The sequence below is a fragment of the Zingiber officinale genome, chromosome 8A (assembly GCF_018446385.1).
Source record: "Zingiber officinale cultivar Zhangliang chromosome 8A, Zo_v1.1, whole genome shotgun sequence".
Classification (NCBI taxonomy): domain Eukaryota; kingdom Viridiplantae; phylum Streptophyta; class Magnoliopsida; order Zingiberales; family Zingiberaceae; genus Zingiber; species Zingiber officinale.
Genome location: NC_056000.1, coordinates 140,178,760 through 140,203,499, shown reverse-complemented (window position 1 = coordinate 140,203,499; position 24,740 = coordinate 140,178,760). Strand labels below are relative to the sequence as shown.

Genomic DNA, 24,740 nt, shown 5'->3' with positions numbered 1-24,740 from the left:
CAGTCGACTGCTACAGTACTGCTACAGTAACCCTACAGTAAACCCTAAAATTTATGCTTTTACTCCGAGTACAATCTCTCGTGCACTCGTACCCTCACCCTTACGACTCTTTTGACGCTTCCTTTGCAGCTTTAACAGAACCTTCAAGCATACTTTCTTTGGCTCTCGTCCCTCATATGCATTCAAGCCTGCGGCTCGTCCCCAATGTCATCCTTCGCGTATGCCTCGAAATTGCTTCCCTCGGCCCTTGTCCTCGCTGCCTTGTCCACGGTCCCTCGGATGCTTCATCCTTCACCGGACCCGAAGCCATCAACCTGAGTCGCATGTATATCCTGTGAACCTGCACAACTCAAATACGCATATCAGATACAAGGGTGAACCTAACTTAAACTCTTTGACACACACATCAAAACTATGATTGTACCGATCAAAACCTAGGTCGATTGCACCAACAAAGCACTACAACAAAATCGCTCATAGACATCGGTTTTCCACCGGTGTCTATTTGATTTTTGACCGATGTCTATGAAGCCGATGTTAAAAGTCTGTCATTTTAGATATCGGGTTAAAACCGGTGTAGTATCACTTAACGACACCGGTCTTCGAATCGGTTATTAACCGGTGTAGTATCACTTAACGACACCGTTTCATCAACGGTGTAAAACCGATGTAATATTGTATGTTAATAACACCAGTTTTGGCAGCGGTAAATGACCGATGTAATATTACTTTATAACACCGGTTTTACATCGGTGGAAAACCGATGTAATATGTATATTTTTTAACAGCACAGATTTGATTTTAAAACCGACAATAACAAAAAAAAAATACACAAATATTCACAAATTGTACAAATATTCATCATTCAATAATATCCATAAAATACACAAATATTCACAAATTATATAAATAATCTTCTTACAACAATATCCATAAAATACCCAAACATTCTTTTTACATCAAAAGCTAGCTAATAGATATCAAAATCAAAGTATAACATTCTGTTAACACATCAAGGTACAACTGTCTCAAATGTAATCTAGCATGCATTCAGCCCACTCGAACCGCAGTTCATCAATTTCAACTCTGGAGTACTTGAGATTTGTAAACTGTAAAAACACATAAATCCACCATATGTCAAATAACTAAAACAAATGTGTGCATGTATCAAATAAAATAGAATACTGAGTTTTTAAAGGCTACTGTGGAAGATAACGAATATAACAGTGAAGGAAGCATAGAAGAACAAAGAAAATGTTCATAGTTAACAAGCAAATGAAGAGATATACTATTTATTGTACTACCTCTGATGCCATCTTCCAAATCTCATAAGCAAGAATGCAACTGTGCCCTTTGTATACACATGGCTAATAGACATAATACAATAAGGAGCAAAAGCTATAAAATTCACCATCACCACGCAATCAATGAAGCAGGCAAACACAAGGTGGGTTGATATGCAGTGAATCAAAAGGCAACTGTGCCCTTTTTTTGTGGCTTTCATCTTTCCCAGATAATTCCTTCAGTGATTTTTGCTGCTAACTTGGTTTATGTTTTTTCACATCTTTGTATTAGCGGAATGGGTTAAGATTATAAAACCCTCTTACATTTCTTTTGCAGTTGGTTGATTTTGAGAGATGGAAAATTATTTTCTCAGAATCTAAGAAAAGTGTTGGTTACTTCAGCAGAGTCTCTCTTCCAGAATATAATGTTCCTCGAGAGCAACAAGAAATGGAAATTCAAGCTAACATCTTTGCTTTTGGAGTAGTTTTACTGGAAATAATCAGTGGAAGACCTCCATATTGCAAGGAAAGAGGGTGTCTGATAAATTGGGTAAGATGCATATTTGAAAATATTTGATACTCAAAAACAACATCAGCTTCTTGTAACAGATACTGAGGGCATAAACCCAAATTTTTTCTTATTTCCTACAAACTTCCGATAATCATTTGTTCCATGTAGTTTAGAAGCTTAATTCTCAACAAGCCCTCTAATCAGTTCATACAATAGTCAGGGTAAGTTAAAGGTTGTATTATCTCTATTTAGCTACCTTATCACATCCCAACTGAGGAAACCATAGCCTCGCTGCAAATCACAAGTTTCTTTCAACATTATCTTCCCTTTGGAGATTCATTAGTTGGAAAAGACATAACATTGTTTGCCCTTTGGGTTCGCTAGTCTCAAGATATATCCTTCTTGATCCAACAGTTTGTGATTCATATTAGTAGATTTATGCTATATATCCACGGCTCATTGTTCTTCTATGTTATACAGGCCACAAAGTATCTTCAAAACCCACAAGAGATAAGTAAACTAGTAGACCCTGAACTGAAAAACACAAAGTCAGAAGACCTCGCGGGTTACAGTTAGCCATGTGCATGAAGATGGGGGTCTAAAAGTGTATATCTGGTTAAGTAGGGTCATACTTGATGGTAGATGTACAAAAAAAAATTGGTTCTCAAAATTCAGAAAATACACTTAAACAATAAAAAAAACTTAGTTTAGAGTCACAAAATGAACCTTTTGCTATGAAACAGGAGCCCAACATTTAAACAATCAAAATAAGGATTAGTATTGATTACCCATTTATCTTAATAGGTTAGGTTAAATTCGAGTATCAATCCTTTAATCCTAAGGTTACCATTTAAGATAGCTTATCCAGCCACTCTACTCACTGCATCTCCTAATCTCTATTTCCTTTCTTCTTAGGCAATCATTTAGTCTCCAACTAGTATATGGTTTGTAACAAAAGCATAGCATTCGGTTTGTATAAAAAAAATCATTGTAACAAAAGCATAGCATCCGGTTTGTATCAAAAAATCATAGCAAGCACGAGTTTGTAAATCACGAATAAGTATTGGCAACATAATAGGCAATGAATGAGCCATATTGGAATTCAAGCAGGACAAATTGAACTTGAGATTAAGTATTGCATAAAGAAAGAATTGGATTTACCATATCCTTCCATAGAGATAATTTGTAAATCACCACCAAAATAGCGAGCATAGAGACGACTAATTGGAAGCCCATAACCATAACCAGCCATAATTACTCCATCTGAGCTTCCTTCATCGTTTTCCTCGAGTGGATTTTTAGCAGTGCTATAGAGATATGTGAAAATCTTTGGAAGACCACTTCTTGGTATGCCACCCCCTTCATCTGATATCTGAAATAATTGATAGCATATCAAGATCAGTATTCCAAAGCTAGAAAAACTAGATGATTGATATGTAACAAGAAATTCCTCGAACCATGAGTATTAACAAACAGAGAAATGCCATAAGATATAATTTAATGATATTAAGAAGAAGATAAATTACAAAAATTAGAAAATTTTTGCATTTATCCGGGTGTTATACTTGTATCAACAGCAGATGCTGATATACATGTTGGCAGTAAAAGATTTTCAACAGGCTCTGACGTATTCTTGTATGCATATAGTCAGATATAGACAAAGTGGAAGACTCTTGGATTTCACATAATCATTGTCTGGTTTAAAAATAACCAATAGCAATGAGCCCCAAATTCATGAAATATTTGAGAATTTCCCTAACTTTCATTTGTAATAGTTTTCTGATAAATCTGATTAACCACTTTAAAGAGTGAGGAGTTAGTCCAATTATGTTCTTCAATGTATAATTGTTCTCTGTCTTGCAAATCTACATCTGGTGGTTCTGCAGTATCAACACTTTTCAAGAAATAAAAAATGCCTGCAAGACATCAGTAACTGTCAAGAATTCCCAAAGAAAATATAATTTAAATTCATATTTTTCATCTTCACTACATCTAGTTTCTATTTTCTAGAGTACCTAGTATTCTGTGTTAAATTCAAATTCTGCAACTTGCCAAGACAGCATGAATTTTTAACTAATCCTTTCTTATTCTTGAAGTATTGCAATCTTGCTTACCAAGCAGAATAACAGTAATTGAAGATTAAGTATTTATTGGTATCGTACCTTTATTGTAACATCTTCAATCCCATCAGCGACAATAATTCTAACAGGAGGGGCATTCTTATCAGAATTCATAAAACATTCTTGAACCGCACGCAGAGAGTTTTTTACCAACTCAAAGACCATAAGGTGCAAATGAGAAGGAACATACCTGGTCCACAGTAGCAAGTTGAAAGAAATAATCAGATAAGTCATAAATATACAATATCATCAAAAAATTATTTATACAGTAAGGATGTGAACCTCAAACAAAAAGAAAGTTATAATCATATTACTCTGAAACGAGAGGATTGGTTATACTAATTCCTCCTCCTCGCGCTCTCCCCTGCCTTGTGTCTCTTGGGGAAGCACGAGTTTGGGATGAGGATCATGGCCTTCGTGACCTTCTGCGGGCTGAGGACGGGGGACCTGAGGCTGATCGCTAGGACTGTGCTGCCGAAAATTTTCTTGGAGAACCTCCATCTACATGCATGCGAGGTGCTGAAAGGGAGGCGAGCTGTTGTGCTCACCACCTTGCCGAGGCTCATGGTGGAGGGATTCTTGAAGGAGTACTTAGAGGTGGGGGAGGTGGTGGGGGCGGAGCTGCATGTGGTGAAGGGCTGCTACTTCACGGGGGTCATCTCTTGGCCTGACAAACAGAGAGCTCTCAGGGACATGGTCAAGGCCGGTGCGACCATTGTGAACCTCTCCAATGTCCACCACCACCAACTCTCGGCCAAGGTTGGACCTGCATTTCTTTCGATTCCACGTTAGTCGATCAAAGATATGAGTTAAAAGTGATTGTTTTATTTTTCAGGAAATTTATGTCGTGAGAGAGGAGGAATCAAGGAGTGAGAGCAGCAAAATGCCGAGAAACAAGTACCCGAAGCCACTTGTGTTCCATGACGGAAGACTGGCTTTTCTCCCGACGCCATGCGAGATGATGGCGTTCTTCATGTGGATACCCGTGGCAATCCCTTTGGCCGTGTTCAGGATCGCGATGGGGATCGTTTTCCCTTATAAAATATCCATCTTCATCGCCGTCGTCACCGGAATCCGATTCCGGAGGGCCGGAGATGGGAAAGCGAACGGGGAGAAGAAGGGGGTGGTGTACGTGTGCACGCACCGGACGCTGTTGGACCCGGTGATGCTGTGCTCGGCGCTGGAGAGGACGGTGCCGGCCGTGACGTACAGCCTGAGCCGGGTGTCGGAGGCGTTGGCGCCGATGCGGACTGTGCGGCTGACCCGGGACAGGGGACGAGACGCGGCGACTGCTGGCGGTGGCGGGGGGCCTGGCGGTGTGCCCGGAGGGGACGACGTGCCGGGAGCCGTACCTGCTGCGGTTCAACCCGCTGTTCGTGGAGGTGGCGGAGGAGGTGGTACCGGTGGCTCTGGACGCGCGGGTGGGAATGCTGTACGCTACCAAGGCCTCCTCTTCTCAACCAAATGGAGGAGTTGGAGGAGATGCGGTGTGGTTGGACGGAGAAGCGAGTTCGTCGTGTCTTGATCCTGATCGGGAGAGGATCTAGGAAGGGGGGAAGAGGGAGATGAGGTTGAGAGAGATGGTCGGAGGTTTAGGTTTAGGCTTAGGCTGAGAGAGATGGTCGGATGGTCGGAGGTTTAGGTTATCGCGAGAGAGATGTCGCGCAGAGGAAGGGCGGGATAAAGATTTAGGTTTGGAGGGAATTCACAGTGTGCAGATTTTGGCTTGTGGGGAAAAATTAAAATATTATTTGGGTTCATTAACATTGGATTTTAAAAATCGATGTTAAAATCGGTGTCTATTAACCAAAAAAAAAGGGCGCTCATAGACATCGCCTAAAAAACTGATGTCTATGAGCTAAAATCTGCGCTCATAGACACCAGTTTTTAGAAAAATCGGTGTAAAATACTCAAAGACATCGGTTTTAGCCTAAAACCGTTGTTGTTCCACTGATGTCTATGAGCGATTTTGTTGTAGTGAAGGGTTCCCAAATTCAACATCCGGTGAACCGTGATATGTTAGAACTTCTCATGCCTAGCATCTGGTCAGTCTTTGTAAGACCGTTAGATTTGATAGAGGGGGGGGGGTGAATATCGATTCGAAAATCTCGAGTTAAAACGCAGCGGAAAAGTAAGGAAGTAAAGAGATGAACACGGTTGATTTTTACTTCGTTCGGAGCCTGTGACGACTCCTACTCGAAGGCCCGTACTCCTTGAGTACTTTCGTTGGGCAATTCACTAGCAATTCGGATAATTACAATTTACGTACAAATATTGCTAAAGAAAGAAAAACAAAGCTATACCCACAAATAATGAATTAAAAGAAAACGGAGTGAGTCGTCGGAGCTTTGTGAACGTCGTTGGAGCGCAGAGTAGCAGAGTGATTGAACTCAGAGTTCTCAGAACACAGATATGTTGAAGCTCCTGCCTGGGGCTTCTTTTATATGCTGCTCCGGGCGCCTGGAATGTGACGTAACACTCCCAACCAGCATGCTCCAAGTGTCAACGTCGTCCTGGGGATAAAACTTGCCTCCGGGCGCCCAGAACCATCCCGGGCGCCCGGACCCTCACTGTTTCCTACCTGCAAAACAGTGTTAGTCCGAGGCAAATAAAAACCCTGCAGCACAGATTGTAAGCACATTTTTATAGATACGCTAAGTAATAAAAATTAACAACAAGAGTATGACTTAGATTCCGTCTTTCCGAGACCGGAATCTAGTCACGATCTCGACTTAGATATCCGAAATGGATCTAAGCCGGATCGACGCCTAATGTTCCCTTCCCGGGAACGCGTCCTCGCAGTCACTCCCCTCCAGTGACTTACCTCACTTACCTGCCAGACGTCCGGTCAGCCCGTCGACCCGTCTGGACTTCTTGCCAAGCGTCCGGTCAGCCCGTCGACCCGCCTGGGCTTCTCGCCAGCTATCCGGTCAGCCCGTCGACCTAGCTGGACTTCTCGCCAAGCGTCCGGTCAGCCCGTCGACCCGCTTGGACTTCTCGCCAGCTATCCGGTCAGCCCGTCGACCTAGCTGGACTTCGTGCCAGACATCTGGTCGGCCCGTCGACCTGTCTGGACTTCTCCTGCACACTTTATCAAAGTGTCAGACAACAACAGACTAACTTAACCTGATTTGTCATTCATCAAAACCTGGGTTAAATCGTTAGTGATAACCGCACCAACAGTCTTGACCTACTGGGACTTCTTCACCAAGTGTCTGGTCAGTCCTTTGACTGGCTTGGACTTTTCTCCTCGTGCCAAGTAACCGGTCAACCTTGACCCACTTAGATTTATCGTCTCGTGCCAAGTGTCCGGTTCTCCATGACCCACTTGGATTTCCTTCCACTAAATGTCTAGTCATGCTTGACCCATCTGGATTTCCTTGTGCCAAGTATTCGATCAGTCCTTTGACCTATTTGTACTTCCCAACACCAGGTGTCTGGTCAACCTTGACCCACTTAGATTTTCACGTGCTTGGTTTCACTCACCAGGTCTTTACATCTACCTAGATTCATTCACTAAGACTTTCCATTTGTCTAGCTTCACTCACTAGAACTTTTCATCTGCCTAGCTTCACTCACTAGGACTTTCCATCTGTCTAACTTTACTCACCAAGACTTTTACTTGCCTATCTTTACTCACTAGGTCTTTCACCTGGCTTCACTCACTAGGATTTCCCAACTGCCCAGCTTCACTCACTAGGTCTTTTACCTGGCTTCACTCACTAGGATTTCCAACTACTTGGCTTCACTCACTAGGACTTCCCCTTGCCTAACCTCTAGTTCGGACTTTCCCAGTCAAGTATTCGGCCAACTTTGACCTACTTGACTCTTCTTCATATCAAATTGGTCAAACCTTGATCAGAGGAGAATTGCACTAACAATATCCCCAATCGGACGAATACTCCTACAATCTCTATATATTGTCAAACATTGAAACCAAATCAAGATTTAAACTTGAGTCAACTCAAGATTAATCAACTTGATCAACCTTGACGCAAGGAATATTGTACTAACAAGAGCTTCCTCCATCGGAGACGTTTCAGGTTTGCCAACCTGAAATATCCATTTCGTTGATTTTATAGATGATGGGAGTGTTTTTTTAAATATATATATATATATATATATATATATATATATATAATTTATTTTTTTACATCATTTATTTTTTCAGGTTGAGTCGGAATTTTTTTTGTCGGCATGCATGGTGGATTATCTCCTAACATTGAAACTCATGATATCATTAGTTTGGGATTTTGATCATGTTCAAGAAGTTTCCTCAGTGTAGCAAACGATGCTTGTTACATACAGTCTCGGCAAGTATGTTCCATGCTCTTGTTTAATTTCCGCCATTTGCCATGTCGAACCGTTGCTCTTTACAATTTCATTGGCTTATTTGTCTCAGTCGAAATTCGAACCTTGTCCATTAATGTTAGTCCACCACTTCGATACCAACTAGTTTACCTGAGTTAGTTCATAGGATCATAATCTTATACAGTAACGATTGGAGATCACAGGATCAAATCAATAGGATTAGATCGTATCGTAGAATTATATAATCTTATAAAAAACTGAGTAAATGACAATACTACGAGAGCATTTTGGAATATGGTCAAATTTAATGAGAAGTTTGTTTATTCTTCGTCACTCTTGTAACATTTCTTGATGAGGTAGAGACAGTAATCGTGGACAATGTATAGCCCGTAGGCAATGATGAAAAGGTGGTGCAAGTACCAAAAGGTGTTAAATTCGGTGAGCCAGTGGAGGAGGTTGGTTGGGCAGAGTAGGTTCCGACAGAATTAGGACTGTGCTAGCACATAAACGATCGCCTTGAGAACGAGCATCACCGCCCTATGTTCCCTTCGTAAACTACTTGTAGTTCGGTGGTCCTTGCTCATCGAAGGTCTTTAGCGGTTCATACCCAGCGTCGTTGTAGTGCAATAACCACGGGAAGTCGTAGATCAGGTAAGCTCCAATGTCTAAAAAATTATGATCTTAAAAAATTTACTTTGTGGAATCCACATTATGGACATTACTTGCAAGACAACTAAGTAAAGAACTATCGTCAGTTCTTGACGGTAACTTTTGATCATTTATGATGATCCACTTCAGTTTGCAGAAGCATCACTGTACTTACTTTTCAAGTATCTCTTCTCCGAGCTGCCCTACAAAAAAAGATGAATCATGAAAGATTTCTCTAACATAATAGCCCTTTAAATTAAGGTCAGTTGACGTGTTCTCTTCTTCTACTCTTTGAAGCTGCAGAGGATCTCGAATTAACAATTTGATTTTTGTGTCTTCTACTTGTAATTTTATTATTCATGCACAAATAATTAGAAATCTTCAATTTGATCTATGTTTGAAAATCAATTACAGTATGAATTAAAAAATTCTTTACTTATCATTTAGAAGAAAACAAAAAGAGAGGAATTTTTTTTTAAAAAAAAAACTATGCTCTTTATTACATAACAAGACAACGTGAGATTAAATCGATAAGATCAGGATCCTGTTCCACCCAATGCTCGATCGTAAAGCACCGGGATCAACTTATTTCGACCGTCCATCTCTCTCTTCCTACTCAAATACATGGAGCTGATCCCGTGTTTTTGGTCGGCGAAGCGGCGCATTTGTCAACGGTCATTTCCTTCGTTGCCGTTACATTCGAACGAGAAATGTAATGTGCACCGTCAAACAGGATTCAAACGATACCGCCAATAAGAATTTAGCATAAAAGTTAGTAAAATAAATTAGTTGACAAATTTGTTTAGATAGTTATTAAAGGTACTACCTAAATCCTTTTTTTATTCTCTTGTAATTTCATTAATATTCCATTGGACATTTAGCCGTAGCGTGTTTTAAGCAGGCAGCTAATCATTGTTGATAACGCGCTTCTTCTCTTTCGTTGTCGCCCTCGTCGTCGTTCCTCTTCTCCACCGCCACCTCTGGATCTCTAGATCCACCCTTTCGATCCCAAATCGAAGAACTAATCGGCCTCCACTTCTAGGGCTTCGATCGTCGATGGAAATAGGGCCGTCAAATTCCACCAATCCGCCGGACGGGCAGTCTAGAGCATCCGCCTCCGTTCGTTCCATGCTCTTTTGCCATGTTGGTCTATTACTCTTTAATCATTTTGAATCTTCTAGAAACACTGTGGCTGTAGTTTAGTGGTGAGAATTCCACGTTGTGGCCGTGGAGACCTGGGCTCGAATCCCAGCAGCCACATTACTCTATGTTTTTGTTTGTCAATATCTGGATTTATTTTTTTCCTATTGCTCACCGTCCATTTTGCAAAATAATATGAGTTTTTTTGAGATAATTAGATGGAATATTATTATTATTTTTCAAAAATAAAAATAAATCGTCAATTTTTTTTTTTAAAAAAAAACAATGTCATGGATGTGGAGTTCCTATTATATTTTAGAAAAAAAAAAATGAGAGCAAAAAAATCTTAGTTCAGGGATAAGCGTGTGACCTAGATTTTAAAAGGTCCGATGTAAAAAAAAAAAACTAGACCTTTTATATTTATATAAAAATAATAATAAAATTAATATTATAAAAATAATTTTATTAATAGAATAAGAATTTTACCATAATAATAATAGATGAAATAAATTAATTAAGTAATCTAAAATTATTTTTTATTTAATCATGTACCAAGCTAAATTAACATAAATCAAATAAGAAAACTCTACCTAAATATAAGTCTTGAAGGGTCTAAGCATGTGTGTAGTATCAGTGGGTATCGATGGTGACGCACAATATGAGAATTAGGAATGTGATTGTCGATGACTGTCAAAGTGGATGAAAGCGAAGAGTTTGAATATGAGACAAGGAGCAAAAGTGAATTTAGGGTTTAAAAAGAAATAAAAAAAACAGAGAAAGAAATGATACGATCGATCTTCCTTTCCTGAGTATTTCTCTATTTTATTATTAACATTTTTATAAAAAGAATCTACAATCATTTTTCATTTTATAATTAGATTTTTTTATATTAATTTTTTATTCAATAAATACTAATTTTTTCTACTAATAGAAGTGGAGCTCTGCCCGAGATGAAACTTTGTGCACCTAGGATCGATCCTAGATAAACACATAAAATGATGAATTATATATATATATATATATATATATATTACTTTAAATAAAATTTTCAATGACAATCCCAGTGAAAAGGAAAGGAATTTCTCCCAGAAATGAGCAATGTTATTCTTTCTTTTAAATACGCACTTTATGGTCCAGTAAAGACCCTTCAATTTTTTTTTTTGTTTTTAATTAAGTTAGTATTTAGTTGTTTGAATTGATTAATACCGATTAGTATACCTAAGTTTTTCACTGATTATTAAGTAAATCAGAAAAGACTTGTATAATATTTTTAGAATTATTATTTTACTTTATATAATACACCGTAACTAAAATTCAATTATTAAATACTTAACTAACCATTCGAAAGATTTAACCACTGCACCTTAAAACCCCCGGTAAAGCATAGAACCGTTTCATTCAACTTCTTCACGACGAGATCAATTGTTGAAATTGTATTTAATTTTCCAGAAGTTGTTCACAAGCATGCTTGCATTTGGTCGTCCTTTTTTTGCCACATGATTGATGTGGTTTAAATTAAGAAAATTTAAATTTGAAGTTTTAATTTTTATTGGTTGTTTTAGGAGAATTGGTAATAATTGGGGCCTTTTTTAAAAGATCATCCCTCCCTATTATTAGAATCTTTCTTGGTATAATGGTAAATTGTTTGATTCTGTTCAAAAGTAAAGAAGGTAGTAGGTTGAGAATATGATTCTACGGTTGATTTAATGAAAACTCCTCGCTGATTTGTAAAACCAAGAGCGTTTGTATCGGGTCAGGAAGGGTTTTCCGGCATTAGCCTTCTGACGCTCAAGTCAGTTCTTGACTTAGTGAAGAAGAATAGTAGAAAATGAATAGTGACCTAGAGCGTATAGAATAACAAAGTATCGTATACCTTCGCCTGTGAATGGAGACTCCTTTGTATAGTGCCACTATAGTATTTATGCACGCATCTCAAAGTATATGTACGTTTTCTCAAACATCCTTGGAAAAGACAGATCAAAAAGTGTCACTAATATTTTTCCTTAAGCGAGCATGCAAATATTTGATGTGACAGGCTAGAATATTCTAAAATATGATTTGTAGGCTGGACATGCTTTGTTGTTAGTGACATAAACTTTCAAAAGAGTACAAAAAGACATGTATGGGTCTCGCTATAGTTCGATCGGTCGTGGACCGATCGGGAGGATGCCTGTTCGGTCTCATGGGGTACAACACCTAATTCGGTGCTCACTCGACACATTCCTAGAACAGAGTGGAGGAAAATTGAGCTCGATTGACCTTGAGGTCCGAACGATTCTGACCGCGGATCAGGGAAATTGTTATTTACCGATGAAAAGAGCTTGTCGGTCCACGGTTGCTATGCCAACTCCAATCGAGCTGGAGGCCCAGGATGGTGCCGACAGTCTAGTTTTCCATACCAAGCTAGAGGCCCAGTCGGATAGTCATGTTCGATCGATTATGTAATCTGATCAAGCAGCCCATAGCGTTTGCAGGAGCCTTTGACCCCTATTGACTTTGACCTCTACATCAATCGATTTTCACTACTTTTGACCCACTTTTGGTGGGTATGTCTTTATCACTGTATCACAAGTCTTTCCCTCAAATCTAGTCGAAGGAGACTGCAAGTCCGACTAACTAAACAATTAGTATTCTTTGCAACTCTTCTTCCTAGTTAGGCGTTCTAGGATTTAGAGCCGCCACTCGGCTTGCACAATCATTGCTCTAACGCTCTTCAAAAATGGGATCTCCACCCGATCGGGAGATTCAAAGGTAGATGCCGCTCATACTCGTCGTAAACAACACTTAGTCATTTGTTAGCCTTCTTTTGATTTCTTTTCCAATCGGGGGACTTTGAGGTTGTTGCCGCTCAGACCCGTTGTGGACGATATTTAGCTGTTTGCTAGCCTTTTCTGATTTCTTTCTTGATCGGGCACCCATACTTAGTGCTTTTTAATTCCTATTGATATCACTATGATTTCTTGGAAACTGTTCAAATCCCTTGCTATTAATGTAAAGCATGGAGTGCATGCTTTTTAATCATTCACCTGTCACTAATTTCTATTCCTCATTAATGTCACTTGTGATTGGATGTCATGTGTCGCCTTTCCCTGTCGCAACATGTGTGATGTGACGGATGACTGTTGAGATATGATGTGACGGCTACTGTCTTTTCGAATTCGATGGCCCAGATTAAGCCTTGTTTTCCCCAACCCTCAATCAGATGGCTCGGGGCAACCATCCATATGGTTTTTAACCCCCATTATTTCTTTTTGCGTCATATTGCATTTGCCTTCATCTTCCTTCGCTTATGCTCATTGTTTTTTGCTCTCTGTTCTCACCGGTAATTTCCTCTCAGTAAGTCCTCCCCTTTTTCTTCTTTCGATCATTGATTTTCATCTTCTTTCCCATGGCGCGCTCTCTTCCTTCCCCATCCCCAAGTTGTGGTATACCTCCACCGAATCAGACTTTAACTACGACAAGGTGGACCTAATGAACATGATTTATTACATCCTCGATGACCACAAAATCACAATATCCCTTCTGTCTATGATCACCCCCATATGCCTCCGGCCAACTTCCTTCTTTCTTAAGGCTCTGTTTACTTGGGAGAGTAGAAAGTAAAATTAAGGAAAAGTTTCCATGGTGGAAAAGTTTCCGTCGTTTACTTCATTAAAATTTTCCGAAGGAAAAGTAACGCAATCCAGCAGCGAATAATTTTGGAACCAAAATCGATCACCTCAAAATCGGACAGAAAAACACGGATGGGAAAAAAATGACGCATGTACCCCTTTTGCATTCAGAAAATTACACCATATACAAAAAAAATGGCGCATGTAGTCTTTTTAACTCATAAAATTACACTATGTACCAAAAAAATGACGCATGCACCCTTTTTTATTTACAAAATTACATCATAAGTATTCACCTTCCTCTATCAAGGTAAACAAGTATGCTAAAAAAAAGATTTCTTCACTCTTTCTTTTCTCTTCCTCCAAAGATAACTTTCTATCGTTGATTCCTTTCCTTTCCTCATCCACACTCTAGAGTAAACATAGCATAAAAGACCAATTATATGGAAGATGGTAAAATTTAGCGAGGGCTTTGTTTACTCTTCGTCACTCTTGCACCATTTCTTGATGAGGTAGAGGCGGTAGTCGTGGACAATGTAGAGCCCGTAGGCAATGATGAAGAGGTGGTGTGAGTACCAAAAGGTGTTGAATTCGATGAGCCAGAGCACACTCTCCACTATGTAAACAACTCCTTCTCGGAACAACTGGAGGTGGAGAAACCTCATACACACTCACACAACAAGATACAACTCAAAACAAGAAGTAAATAAGGATTACAAATGAATAACATCTTCTTACTTGATCTCTTGTTGATGAAGATGCCTCTAGACCCGTTGGAAAGTACAATAACACTTCTTTTCTAAGCTCGAAGTCTGGCGAACAGTAATGGAGAAGAATCGTGTAAGCGCTCAGAGAAAAGATGCACCATTTGAACTCGCCATCGCCTTTATATCTACACTTTTAGGGCTCCCAATCGATTGGACTTGCTCCCAATCAATTGTCACGTCAGATCCGTGCAATCCCAGCTATCCAAACCTCGCAACTTGTGCAACAGTCATATCCCAATCGATTGACCAATCGATTGAGGAGGCTTTGATCGATCGACTGATCTATCCAGAGCGCCTTTGTGCTCTTAAAGAAAATCCCAGAAATGATTGACCAATCGATTCCATCTGCCTCGCATCTACACAAGAAATCTAGCCCCAATTGATCAAGCAATCGATTAGAGTAGCCTAATTGATTGACTTATCGATTGGGAACCTCTCTATGCTTGCGAGAATGGTTGTCAATCGATCAGCTGATCGATTGGCCCACCTTTGCTCACAGCACTCTCCTAATCAATCAACTGGGCTCTAGTTCAATCGATCACCAGCTCGATTGACCAACCTTAACTTGCTTAACTCAAGTCTAGGGTTTTCAATTTCAACATCCGATCAATCGTGACATGTTGGATCTCTTCATTGCCTATCATCTGGTCAACCTTGACCTGATGAGACTTTGTCACCAAGTGTTCGATAAATCCCTTAACCCAGTTGGACCTTTCCCTACATGCCAAGTGTCTGATCAACCTTGACCTACTTGGACTTCCAAATACAGATGTTCGGTCAACCTTGACCCATCTGAATTTCTACTACCTGACTTCACTCACCATGCTTCCTCACTGCCTAGCTTCACTCACTAGAGTTTTCGCCTGACTTCACTCACCAGGATTTTCTTCTGTCTAACTTCACTCATTAGGACTTCCCATCACCTAGCTTCACTTATTAGGATTTTCTAAGCTGTATGGTTTCACTCACCAGGACTTTCCACACTATGTGTCAGGTCAATTCTGACCCACTTGGATTGTCCTCCTCTGCCAACCTTCCCATTGGACTTACCCTTGCCTAACCTCAGTTAGGACTTCCTAGTCAAGTATCCAGTCAACTTTGACCTACTTGACTTCATCCTTTCATATTATCAAACATCGAAGCTAAGTCAACCCGGTCAACCTTGACCCAGGGGATATTGCACCAATAATTTCTTCCTTTTTGATATTTGACAATATATTTAAGTTAGGATAATTCCATAGCCTCAACTTCTTCTTCATGTCAAAGTATAAATGAGGGTTTCCTTCATTCTCCCCTTCTAAGAGGGCAAAATTCCCCTTTGGGCAACGAAGGATTTTCTTTATTCTCCCATTTCTAAGAGGGCAAACTCCTTCTTTATGTAATGAATGCCTAACTTAAACTCTACTAATCCTATCTGAGAGTCGAGGCGATGGATGCTGGGGGACGTAGCGCTCCTGTTGATCGTGCGTGGACTCTGAACTAGAGGGACCTGTAACCACAGTAGCATCAGTGCCTAGCTAGGGAGGGGTTCCTCGGCGATGACCCTCTAATGTTCAAGTCAGTCACCGGCGGTGTGGAAGCAAAGAAGCGGAGTAAGAGAGGCAGAGTAACAGTGTGGCTACCGTGAAAACTAACATACCTCTGTTGAAGCTCGGGGCCCTTTATATAGGGCTACGGGGGCATGCGTGCACACTCCTCGTGGCGTGTGTGCTTCTCAAAGCTCTCCCTGAAAAGATATGTCAGGAAAGTGTCCCTGACGTCATACCTTAACGACCCAAGCATATCTTTGACATGACAGTTATACCTTCACATGTAGGGATGACACAAGATCCATTCGATCCGGATGTAGATGCCTCTTGTTGATTCAGCATTGATGGTCCACGCTCTCCCTCAATCCTTGAGGTGGATGCCTCTTCCTCTTCATCCTCGGATGTTGAGTATCTCTCAACGTTCGAATCCTCATGCACATGAAATAAGGAGTATGTTCCCTGGCCTTTATCTTCGTGCTCTCTAAAGGATGGACCTTCTTCTTCTTCTTCCGATGTTGAGCACCCCTCAACTTTGGAGTCCTTTTCTTCTTGATCCAATGAGTTGTCCTCTTTAAATTCTTCTTGATTTGGTGTAGCAGAGAGTTCTTTATGGATTTCCGTCAATTTGCTCCAAAGCTCCTTGGTGTCTTGATATTCCCCAATTCTGCTCAATATGTTGCTCAGTAACAAATTGACCAACAATTTGGTCACTTTATCATTAGCCTTGCTTCTTTGAACTTGCTCTTTTCTCCAATGGCTTCTCTTGATGATTTTGACTTTATTATCCCTTGGAGCCTCAAATCTCTCTATTAGATCAAACCATTACTTTATCTCCATCATGAAGAAATTTTTGATCATTGATTTCCAAGAAATGAAGATCGAAGATGTGTATGGTGGAGGTGCTCTTGTGTCAAATCCGAGTCCATCTCGGGAATCCATCTTGAAATTGAGCTCTTTTGATGAAGTTTTGACTTGTAGAAAATTGGCTTCAACTTCTTCTTCCTCTAGCCCATTGTCCTTCCGGGGATGAGTCCGGTGAAGAGCGACTTAGCTCTGATACTACTTGTTGGAACACTTTGGAACTAGAGAGGGGGGGGATGAATAGCTCGCTTCACTTCGATGATGATAATTTGCAATAGAATACTCAAAGCTAAGCTCTCCAACGCTAACAATAAAATTTACTTGGTATACATCTTAAGAAGAGGTGACTAATCCAAGGATTCACACAGAACACGCTCTCCACTAGGTAAACAACTTCTTCTCGAAGCAACCAAAGGTGGAGAAACCTCGTACACACTCACACAACAAGATACAACTCAAAACAAGAAGTAAATAAGGATTACAAATGAAGAACCTCTTCTTACTTGATCTCTTGTCGATGAAGATGCCTCTGGACCAGTTGAAAAGTGCAACAGCACTTCTCTTCCAAGCTCGAAGTTCGGTAAACAGTAGAGGAGAAGAATTGTGTAAGCGCTCGAAGAAGAGATGCACCGTTTGAACTCGCCATTGCCTTTATATCTGCTCTTTTAGGGCTCCCAATTGATTGAGCCTGCTCCCAATTGATTGCCATGTTAGATCCATGCGATCCAGTCGTCTAAATCTCGCAACCTGTGCAACAGTTATATCGCAATTGATTTGAGGAGACTTTGATCCATCGACCGATCGATCCAGAGCACCTCTGTGCTCTGGCAGAAAACCCCAGAATCGATTGACCAATCGATTCTGTCTGCCTCGCGTCCTCACGAGAAATCTAGTCCCAATCGATCAATTGATCTATTGGAGTAGCCCAATCAATCGACTGATCAATTGGGAACCTCTCTATGCTTGCGAGAATGACTGTCAATCAATCAGTTGATCGATTTACCCATCTTTACTCGCAGCACTCTCTTAATTGATCAACTGATCGATTGTGCTTTGGTTCAATTGATCACTTGCTAGATTGACCAATCCTAACCTGCTTAACTCAAGTCTAGGGTTCATAATCCCAACATCTGGTCAATCGTGACATGTTGAAACTCTTCGTTGCCTAGCATATGGTCAACCTTGACCTACTAGGACTTCGTCACCAAGTGTCCGGTCAATCACTTGATCCACTTGGACCTTTCCCTACGTGCTAAGTGTCCGATCAACCTTGACCCACTTGGACTTCCAAATGCCAAATGTTCGGTCAACCTTGACCCACCTAGATTTCTACTGTCTGACTTCACTCATTACTTCCTTACTACCTAACTTCACTCACTACGACTTTCACTTGATTTTACTTACCAGGATTTTCTTCTGCCTAGTTTCACTCACTATGACTTCCTTTTGCCTAGCCTCACTCATTAGGACTTTCCATCACCAAGTTCCACTCACTAGGATTTTTCTAAGCTATCTAGCTTCACTCACCAGAACTTTCCATACCAAGTGAGTCATTCACATCAAATTCTTTATTACTATATTTAAAATTTAGGGTAAATGACTCACTTTATTAAATTTAGATAATTATTTTTTACTACACACTACATCAACTATCCTAAAATTTCCATCATCCTTAATTTTTTTATTATTTTCTTCTTTTCTTTTTTTTATTATTATATTTATGGAATGAGTGGAAGGAGAGAGATTAAAAAGATTGAGTGGAAGGAGAGAGATTAAAAAGAAATATTATTTATTTTTAGGGTAGAAATTTCATTCCCTAAATTTAGAGAATCACTATTCATCAAATCTAATTTTAGGGAATTGATAGGGTAGCTAATACAAAGATTTTTTAGCTATCTTATTCAAAATTTAGGATAAAATCTTTAGATAGGGTAATTGATGTGGATGCTCTAAGAACTATCGTTTTGGTCGTTTATGACGATCCATGTCAGTTTGCAGAATCATCCCATTTACTTACTTTCCAGGGTATCTCTTCTCCAACGCTTCTCCGAGCTACTTGTAAAAAAGATAAATCATGAAATATTTTACTAACATAATAGCCTTTATATTGAGGTGATCTGTTCTCTCCTCCTCCTCTTCTTCTTCTTCTATGTTTTTGAAGTTGTAAAGGAGTCTTGGGGTTACGGTGCCTTAATAGTACATTTAGATTATCATCTAGATATTTATAATTCGATCCACAACTACAATATAATTATAGAAAATTTTAATTTAAATAAGTCATGTAATTAAAAGATATTAGACTTCTGTACTTTCTGATTTAATCTAATGACATATAAAAAACTTTTATAGGACTAACTCGATTGTATCAAAATTAATCAATGAGATTAATTATTTATTTTCTCCGAGGATCTTGAGTTAACAATTCGATTTTTATACTTCTTCTTGTAAGTTTATTATTCGTGCACAAATATTAGAAATCTTCAATTTGATCTAAAAGCTTCATTAATTGGGTTGGTGTAAGTATTCCATCAACCTGATCAAGTCAATCTTTTGACTTGAAAAAGAAATATGTTTGAAAATCAATTACAGTAATGAATTAAAAAAATTCTTTACTTATCATTTAGAAGAAAACAAAAAGAGAGGATTTTTTTTTAAAAAAACCTACGCTCTTTATTACATTACAAGACAAAGTCAGATGAAATGGATAAGATCAGGATCCTGTTCCACCAATGCTCGAATCGTAAAGCACCGTCTTATGTCGACCGTCCATCTCTCTCTTCCTACTTCCAATACTTGTTGCTGATCCCGTGTTCTTGGTCGGCGAAGCGGCCCATTTTTCAACGGTCATTTCCTTCGTTGCCGTTACATTCGAACGAGAAATGTAATGTGCACCGTCAAACAGTATTCAAACGTACCGCCAATAAGAATTTAGCATAAAAGTTAGTAAAATAAATTAGTTGACAAATTTGTTTAGATAGTTATTAAAGGTACTGCCTAAATCCTTTTTTTATTATCTTGTAATTTCATTAATATTCCATTGTACATTTAACCGTAGCGTGTTTTTCGCAGGCAGCTAATCATCGTTGATAACGCGCTTCTTCTCTTTCGTTGTCGCCCTCGTCGTCGTCTCCTCTTCTCCACCGCCACCTCTCGATCTCTAGATCCACCCTTTCGATCCCAAATCGAAGAACTAATCGGCCTCCACTTCTAGGGCTTCGATCGGCGATGGAGTTCTTCGCCCGGGCGAAGGCAGTGCGGCTGCGGAGCCACCACGACAAGTACCTGGCAGCAGAAGACGACGAGGAGCGCGTCGCCCAGGACCGCGACGGATCGTCCCGAAATGCCAGGTGGACCGTGGAGCGCGTCGACACTGCCCCTCACGTCCTCCGCTTCCGCAGCTGCTATGGCCGCTACCTCACCGCCTCCAACGAGCCCTTCCTCCTCGGCGTCACCGGGAAGAAGGTCACGCAGACCCTCCCCGCCCGCCTCGATTCCTCCCTCGAGTGGGAGCCTGTCCGGGACGGCGCCAGGGTCAAGCTCATGACCCGATACGGTAACTACCTTCGTGGCAACGGCGGTCTTCCCCCATGGCGCAACTCCGTCACCCACGACGTCCCTCACCGGACTGTGACCCAGGAGTGGGTCTTCTGGGATGTGGACGTCGTCGAGGTCCTGCACACTCCGCCTTCCGCTCCTGGTTACAAGGCTGCGGCGTCCTCATCGGAGAAATTGCCTAAATTGGAGGTCCAACCCAATCCGCCTTCCACCCCTGATCCGATAGCTGTGCCGCCCTCGTCGGAGAAATTGTCCAGATTGGAGGTCTTTTCTCTTGCTTTAACCCTCTTTTGACTAGTTGAATCGATGAAAATTCTTCATTTTTTTTTACTTGTTCTCCAAATTCAAGGAATGGTATGGGCAAAAACACAACGGATAAGTAATCTGCTAGACTCTCAGACCTAGAATAGATTTTGGTTCGAAGGCATTGGCTTCGAGTTCTGTCAGAGGTGAGTAGAGCTGGAATCTAATTCTCCCGAACTGATAGCAATTCGAATGAAGCTTGGATGAACAAGTCAAGTAAACACAACTCATCTGAAATGGAATAGGTAGGATATGAGTGATAATTGGGCTTAGATGGGGCTTCTGCATGTCGTTAAGCTTCGGCGTGATCAAGATTGTCCAAGATGGGGCTTTTACTGTCTGTGGGATCATAGCTCTTGATTGTTATTGTAGCTAGTCAATCTCTCGACTCCTTTGTATACTTGGTCTCCCTTAATGAGTTCTGCCAATTGGAGGATGCCACATGACAAAAATCTCTGAATGTGAATAAGTTGTTCCTCATTACGGTTTCTCTAGCTTGAAGAGACGCGAGCCAAACCTCCTTAGGCTAAAACTGCTGCACATGGATCAAACGCTATTTACACTGTTATCTTTTTCAGCATACATGTTTGGCACATTCGATCACCAATGCTATTAACGACTAATTTTACCAATATCAGGGACTATATTTTGCATATTTGACCACGATGTGATTTAAAATTTCTATCATAATAAAAAAATTGCTTTTTTATGTTTTGATTCTCTTTGATGATTGTTGTTTCCCTTTTGTTAATTTTCAGAGAGTGTTTCTAGTCCTTTTTTAGTTTCCAAATCTCATATTACATGTAGTTACTTGGAAAGCCATCCTTTTCTAACTGCAAATGTATTAAAAGTCAGATTCTTGTTGTTCTTGCAGTCATTGGATTCTTTTTCTGCTCCAGTGCACAAAGTTGAAGGTAGGAGTGTGTTCTATGCCATTGCAGATGATGCTGGAAATGTGGATGACAGTGTGGAGTGGCCTCATTTGACTTTCAAAGGGACGAGCGTACTCGAATTGACGGAAAGGTTGAAGGAGGAAACGAAGATTGATGATATTATTGTGTGCACCCGGAACCCGCTGAACCAGCACCTCATACCTCTTTTTCTGCACTTGCCACCCAATAATGTGAAAATACGACTTGTGGTCGTCGATGCCAATTCAAAAGGTGAGTTTGGTTGAATCTCAAGTTATGTTTCTTTCCTTGTAGTTTTCACTCTGCCTACATTTTTAACCACTAGCTAACACATTAGGCATGCCTTTTTTCCGCTGTGCTGTTGGTCTAGTATTCAATTTAAATTCCTTTTCATACTATTTCGATGAATTTTCAAGGAAACAAACCTTTGTTATAACATTATCATCCATCGTTGTTTGGATGTTTATATGTAACTTCATTTATCTTTGGTCATTGATCATTGCTTGTTACTGAAGGATCATCTCACCCTTTTTTTTCCAGTCCATGGATATTATTGCAATCATATATTGAGTGAGCAATCTAGACTTCATAATAGTACAAGTAAACTATCAGCGAATGGAAAAACAATAAGCAAAAGGACCACTTATGCATCATTTGATATAATAAGCTGAAACTTCATTCCCACACTAATATTCTTGCTGAACTCCCTGCTGTAAACTTCTCAATATCTAAATATGGATTGATTACAATCCCACTCTCTTTGGTTTCTAGTTTTATTCATCAGCAAAAGATTCATGAAATGATTAATACAGATATACTAGCGTACTAGCGATAAGTAGTAATTCATCCTCTTTATGAGTAATTAATGATTTGATGCTGCCCCCGAGGCAATGGTGCAGCGGCATAGTGTCCTCTCAATTACTCATTTGGCAAATTAATGGATGAATTTCTTTTAATAAGTGGTTAACCTAAGAACATTGAGCTGATGCTCCCTCACCGCGAGTGCTTCCCGATTTGGCCTGGTGGCTAATGGAAAATTTCCGTAGGGCTGAGCCGATCATCCCAGGATGAGTCAGCATGAAATAACAAACTTAAAGAGAACAGCTCTTCTAGTTGTGAAACAAAATGATATTCATATCCTCTTTACTTAACCGTAATCAACATGCTCCTGTTTAACCATAATAATCTTGTAAAACGTTGTATTAACCTTCCCAACTATCACTAATCTGCTGTATCTTGTCTTGCCATTGAAATTCTTCAAGCCATCTTTAAAATGTGCTTTGTTGTTGATATTGTTGTCGCAAAATTTTCCAGTTGCGAAGAACTTCAACATTTAAAGGACAAATTTTATCAGTGCTGATGGTGAGCCAACTTCTGCAAATCATATCACGATCATTCAACTCCAAAGCATATAGTGGCATAATTTTTTGCCAGATTGGGAACTTGAGAAAGTTTGATAGGGGCTGAAAATTTCAATTTAATTGGGAAATGAGACTGATGTGATAAAGAGCAAAAGAGGTATGCATTGAATATTTAAGAACTTTACTTGTATTTGTTGAGAAAGAAAACTAAAATGCTGTGTCTAAGACACTATGTAATCAGAATTTATTCTTTAGAATTGTTTAATATGCCAAAAGAGAAGCTTATCTTCTAACTTGAACCTCTCTCTCCGTTAAAAAATGTTTTGTTTTGTTTTTTTGAGAATTTTTACGTCTAACCTTCACCGATGAATAGATGGCAAGTGGGTTAGATTGGTTGAATGAGCTGAGTGAGTTGTATGGGCTAAATGGATTGATCGAGTTGAGTTGATTGGGTAGACTGAGCGAAATGGTGAATTTTAACATGGCCGACCAAATAAATTGGTCATGATGGTCATGCACGGTCGAGTGAGGAAACATTCTGTTGAATTGTTCAAGTCATTTGAGCTACCGAGTCGAGTGGATGAGTTTCCTAGATTGTGTTGATGAGTATGGAATCAAACTAAGAGGATTAAAGTCGAGGAGCATGGAAGCTCCATAATAAGTTAGCTAGATACGATGTATTGAATAGAACAGCTTGGATTCAGAGAATTGATCCTCGTTTCTCAATATCATCGGCTCTTCATTGGATACAAGTAGGTAAATTATGAGGATATTTTATTTAGTATAGCGGATATTTTGTTCTAACACATCGGTTCTTTACATGAAAGAGATTAAACACTCAACGAGACATTTTGTATTCACTAAAAATTTACCCTAAGGGGTTGGACAACTTAAATTGTATGCGATGATCAAACTAAGTTAAGTTCCTCAATCAAGTCTTTATTATGGCTACGAGTTAATATGATTCAATTTGTCTTTTTATAATAATTCAGATATCTAGATCTTCGAACTAATTGATTTTAAATATGACCAATTTAATTTCATAAAAAATTTCTATTAATTATTAGGATAAATTAAGAAGTACTTTGTAAAGAATATCAACATTATCCGCTTTTTATTAGAGAGAAAATTCTCTATAGTCCATAGTCGCTAAAATTATAACCTTAAATTTCTTCGTTATCTACTGAAATTAGGTAACATAGGGAAAGTTGTACATGGTTGACGCGCGTGCAGCAACAACAAAATTCTCTTTCGAAAAAAACAAAGGGAATCAGATAACCAAAATTCTCTTTCTATTCTCATGCAAATGTTTGATAAATCATTCCAATTGAGCCGAACCTAATAAGTTTTTAATGGAGCTCAACTATGCTGTTATTATTATTATTATTATTTATGTTAAATTTTCTTTATTTATAAAATGTATACTTTTATAAGTGCACAATATATTATAAATATTAGTGATCGTGCGCCGTGTAATGTAATACATTATGGTAAAGTATTGACTTTTAAAAATCTAAATTATTTTGATCTTTAAAAATCTAAATCTAAATTATTTTGATCTTTAAAAATCCGAATTGTTTAAATTTTTTAGTGTCATCCTTATGTTCAGAATCAAGAATTAATTATTTGGGTAAGATTTTTTAACATTGTCGGTCTAAAATATTTATAGAAGTTTTTTTGATCATAGTGTTGTCAATTTTAAGATGTAGGACTAAAGAGAACTATATTTTTTTATATAAAATAACCAGAGAATTAATGATGAGAAAAATTTATAATAATACGCCGCAGCTGAGTCTCGAATTCTAGATCACTAATTGTTTCGTTTGTGG

General features: G+C 39.4%; 3 protein-coding genes and 1 non-coding gene across 4 annotated transcripts; 3 read left to right on the top strand and 1 right to left on the bottom strand.

Moving 5' to 3' along the window:
- Positions 1 to 2,720: 2,720 nt before the first annotated feature.
- LOC122007916 (pyruvate dehydrogenase (acetyl-transferring) kinase, mitochondrial-like) lies at positions 2,721 to 4,122 on the bottom strand. Its single transcript, XM_042563455.1, has 2 exons — positions 3,957 to 4,122; positions 2,721 to 3,166 (listed from the first exon to the last, which is right to left on the bottom strand). Exons 1-2 carry the CDS (start codon positions 4,077 to 4,079, stop codon positions 2,897 to 2,899), a joined length of 393 nt encoding a protein of 130 aa, XP_042419389.1. The 5' UTR covers positions 4,080 to 4,122; the 3' UTR covers positions 2,721 to 2,896.
- Positions 4,123 to 4,322: 200 nt separating this feature from the next.
- On the top strand, positions 4,323 to 19,868 carry LOC122011349 (glycerol-3-phosphate acyltransferase 1-like). Its single transcript, XM_042567733.1, has 3 exons — positions 4,323 to 4,673; positions 4,750 to 5,346; positions 19,851 to 19,868. Exons 1-3 carry the CDS (start codon positions 4,323 to 4,325, stop codon positions 19,866 to 19,868), a joined length of 966 nt encoding a protein of 321 aa, XP_042423667.1.
- TRNAH-GUG lies at positions 10,062 to 10,133 on the top strand. Its single transcript has one exon. It is a non-coding gene; the product is annotated as a tRNA-His (tRNA).
- Positions 19,846 to 23,210, top strand: LOC122010429. Its single transcript, XM_042566960.1, has 3 exons — positions 19,846 to 20,600; positions 21,514 to 21,802; positions 22,865 to 23,210. Exons 1-3 carry the CDS (start codon positions 20,007 to 20,009, stop codon positions 22,885 to 22,887), a joined length of 906 nt encoding a protein of 301 aa, XP_042422894.1. The 5' UTR covers positions 19,846 to 20,006; the 3' UTR covers positions 22,888 to 23,210.
- The last annotated feature ends 1,530 nt before the right edge of the window (positions 23,211 to 24,740 follow it).

What these genes read in the sequence shown, in the direction of transcription:
- LOC122007916 (XM_042563455.1), bottom strand. Translation starts at nt 4,079, where the DNA reads ATGGTCTTTGAGTTGGTAAAAAACTCTCTGCGTGCGGTTCAAGAATGT. An exon ending in TTGAAGATGTTACAATAAAG is followed by an intron (nt 3,167 to 3,956) that starts GTACGATACCAA and finishes CAATTATTTCAG; the next exon opens with ATATCAGATGAAGGGGGTGG.
- LOC122011349 (XM_042567733.1), top strand. Translation starts at nt 4,323, where the DNA reads ATGGCCTTCGTGACCTTCTGCGGGCTGAGGACGGGGGACCTGAGGCTG. An exon ending in ACCACCAACTCTCGGCCAAG is followed by an intron (nt 4,674 to 4,749) that starts GTTGGACCTGCA and finishes TTTATTTTTCAG; the next exon opens with GAAATTTATGTCGTGAGAGA.
- LOC122010429 (XM_042566960.1), top strand. Translation starts at nt 20,007, where the DNA reads ATGGAGTTCTTCGCCCGGGCGAAGGCAGTGCGGCTGCGGAGCCACCAC. An exon ending in AGAAATTGTCCAGATTGGAG is followed by an intron (nt 20,601 to 21,513) that starts GTCTTTTCTCTT and finishes TTGTTCTTGCAG; the next exon opens with TCATTGGATTCTTTTTCTGC. An exon ending in CGTCGATGCCAATTCAAAAG is followed by an intron (nt 21,803 to 22,864) that starts GTGAGTTTGGTT and finishes AAAATTTTCCAG; the next exon opens with TTGCGAAGAACTTCAACATT.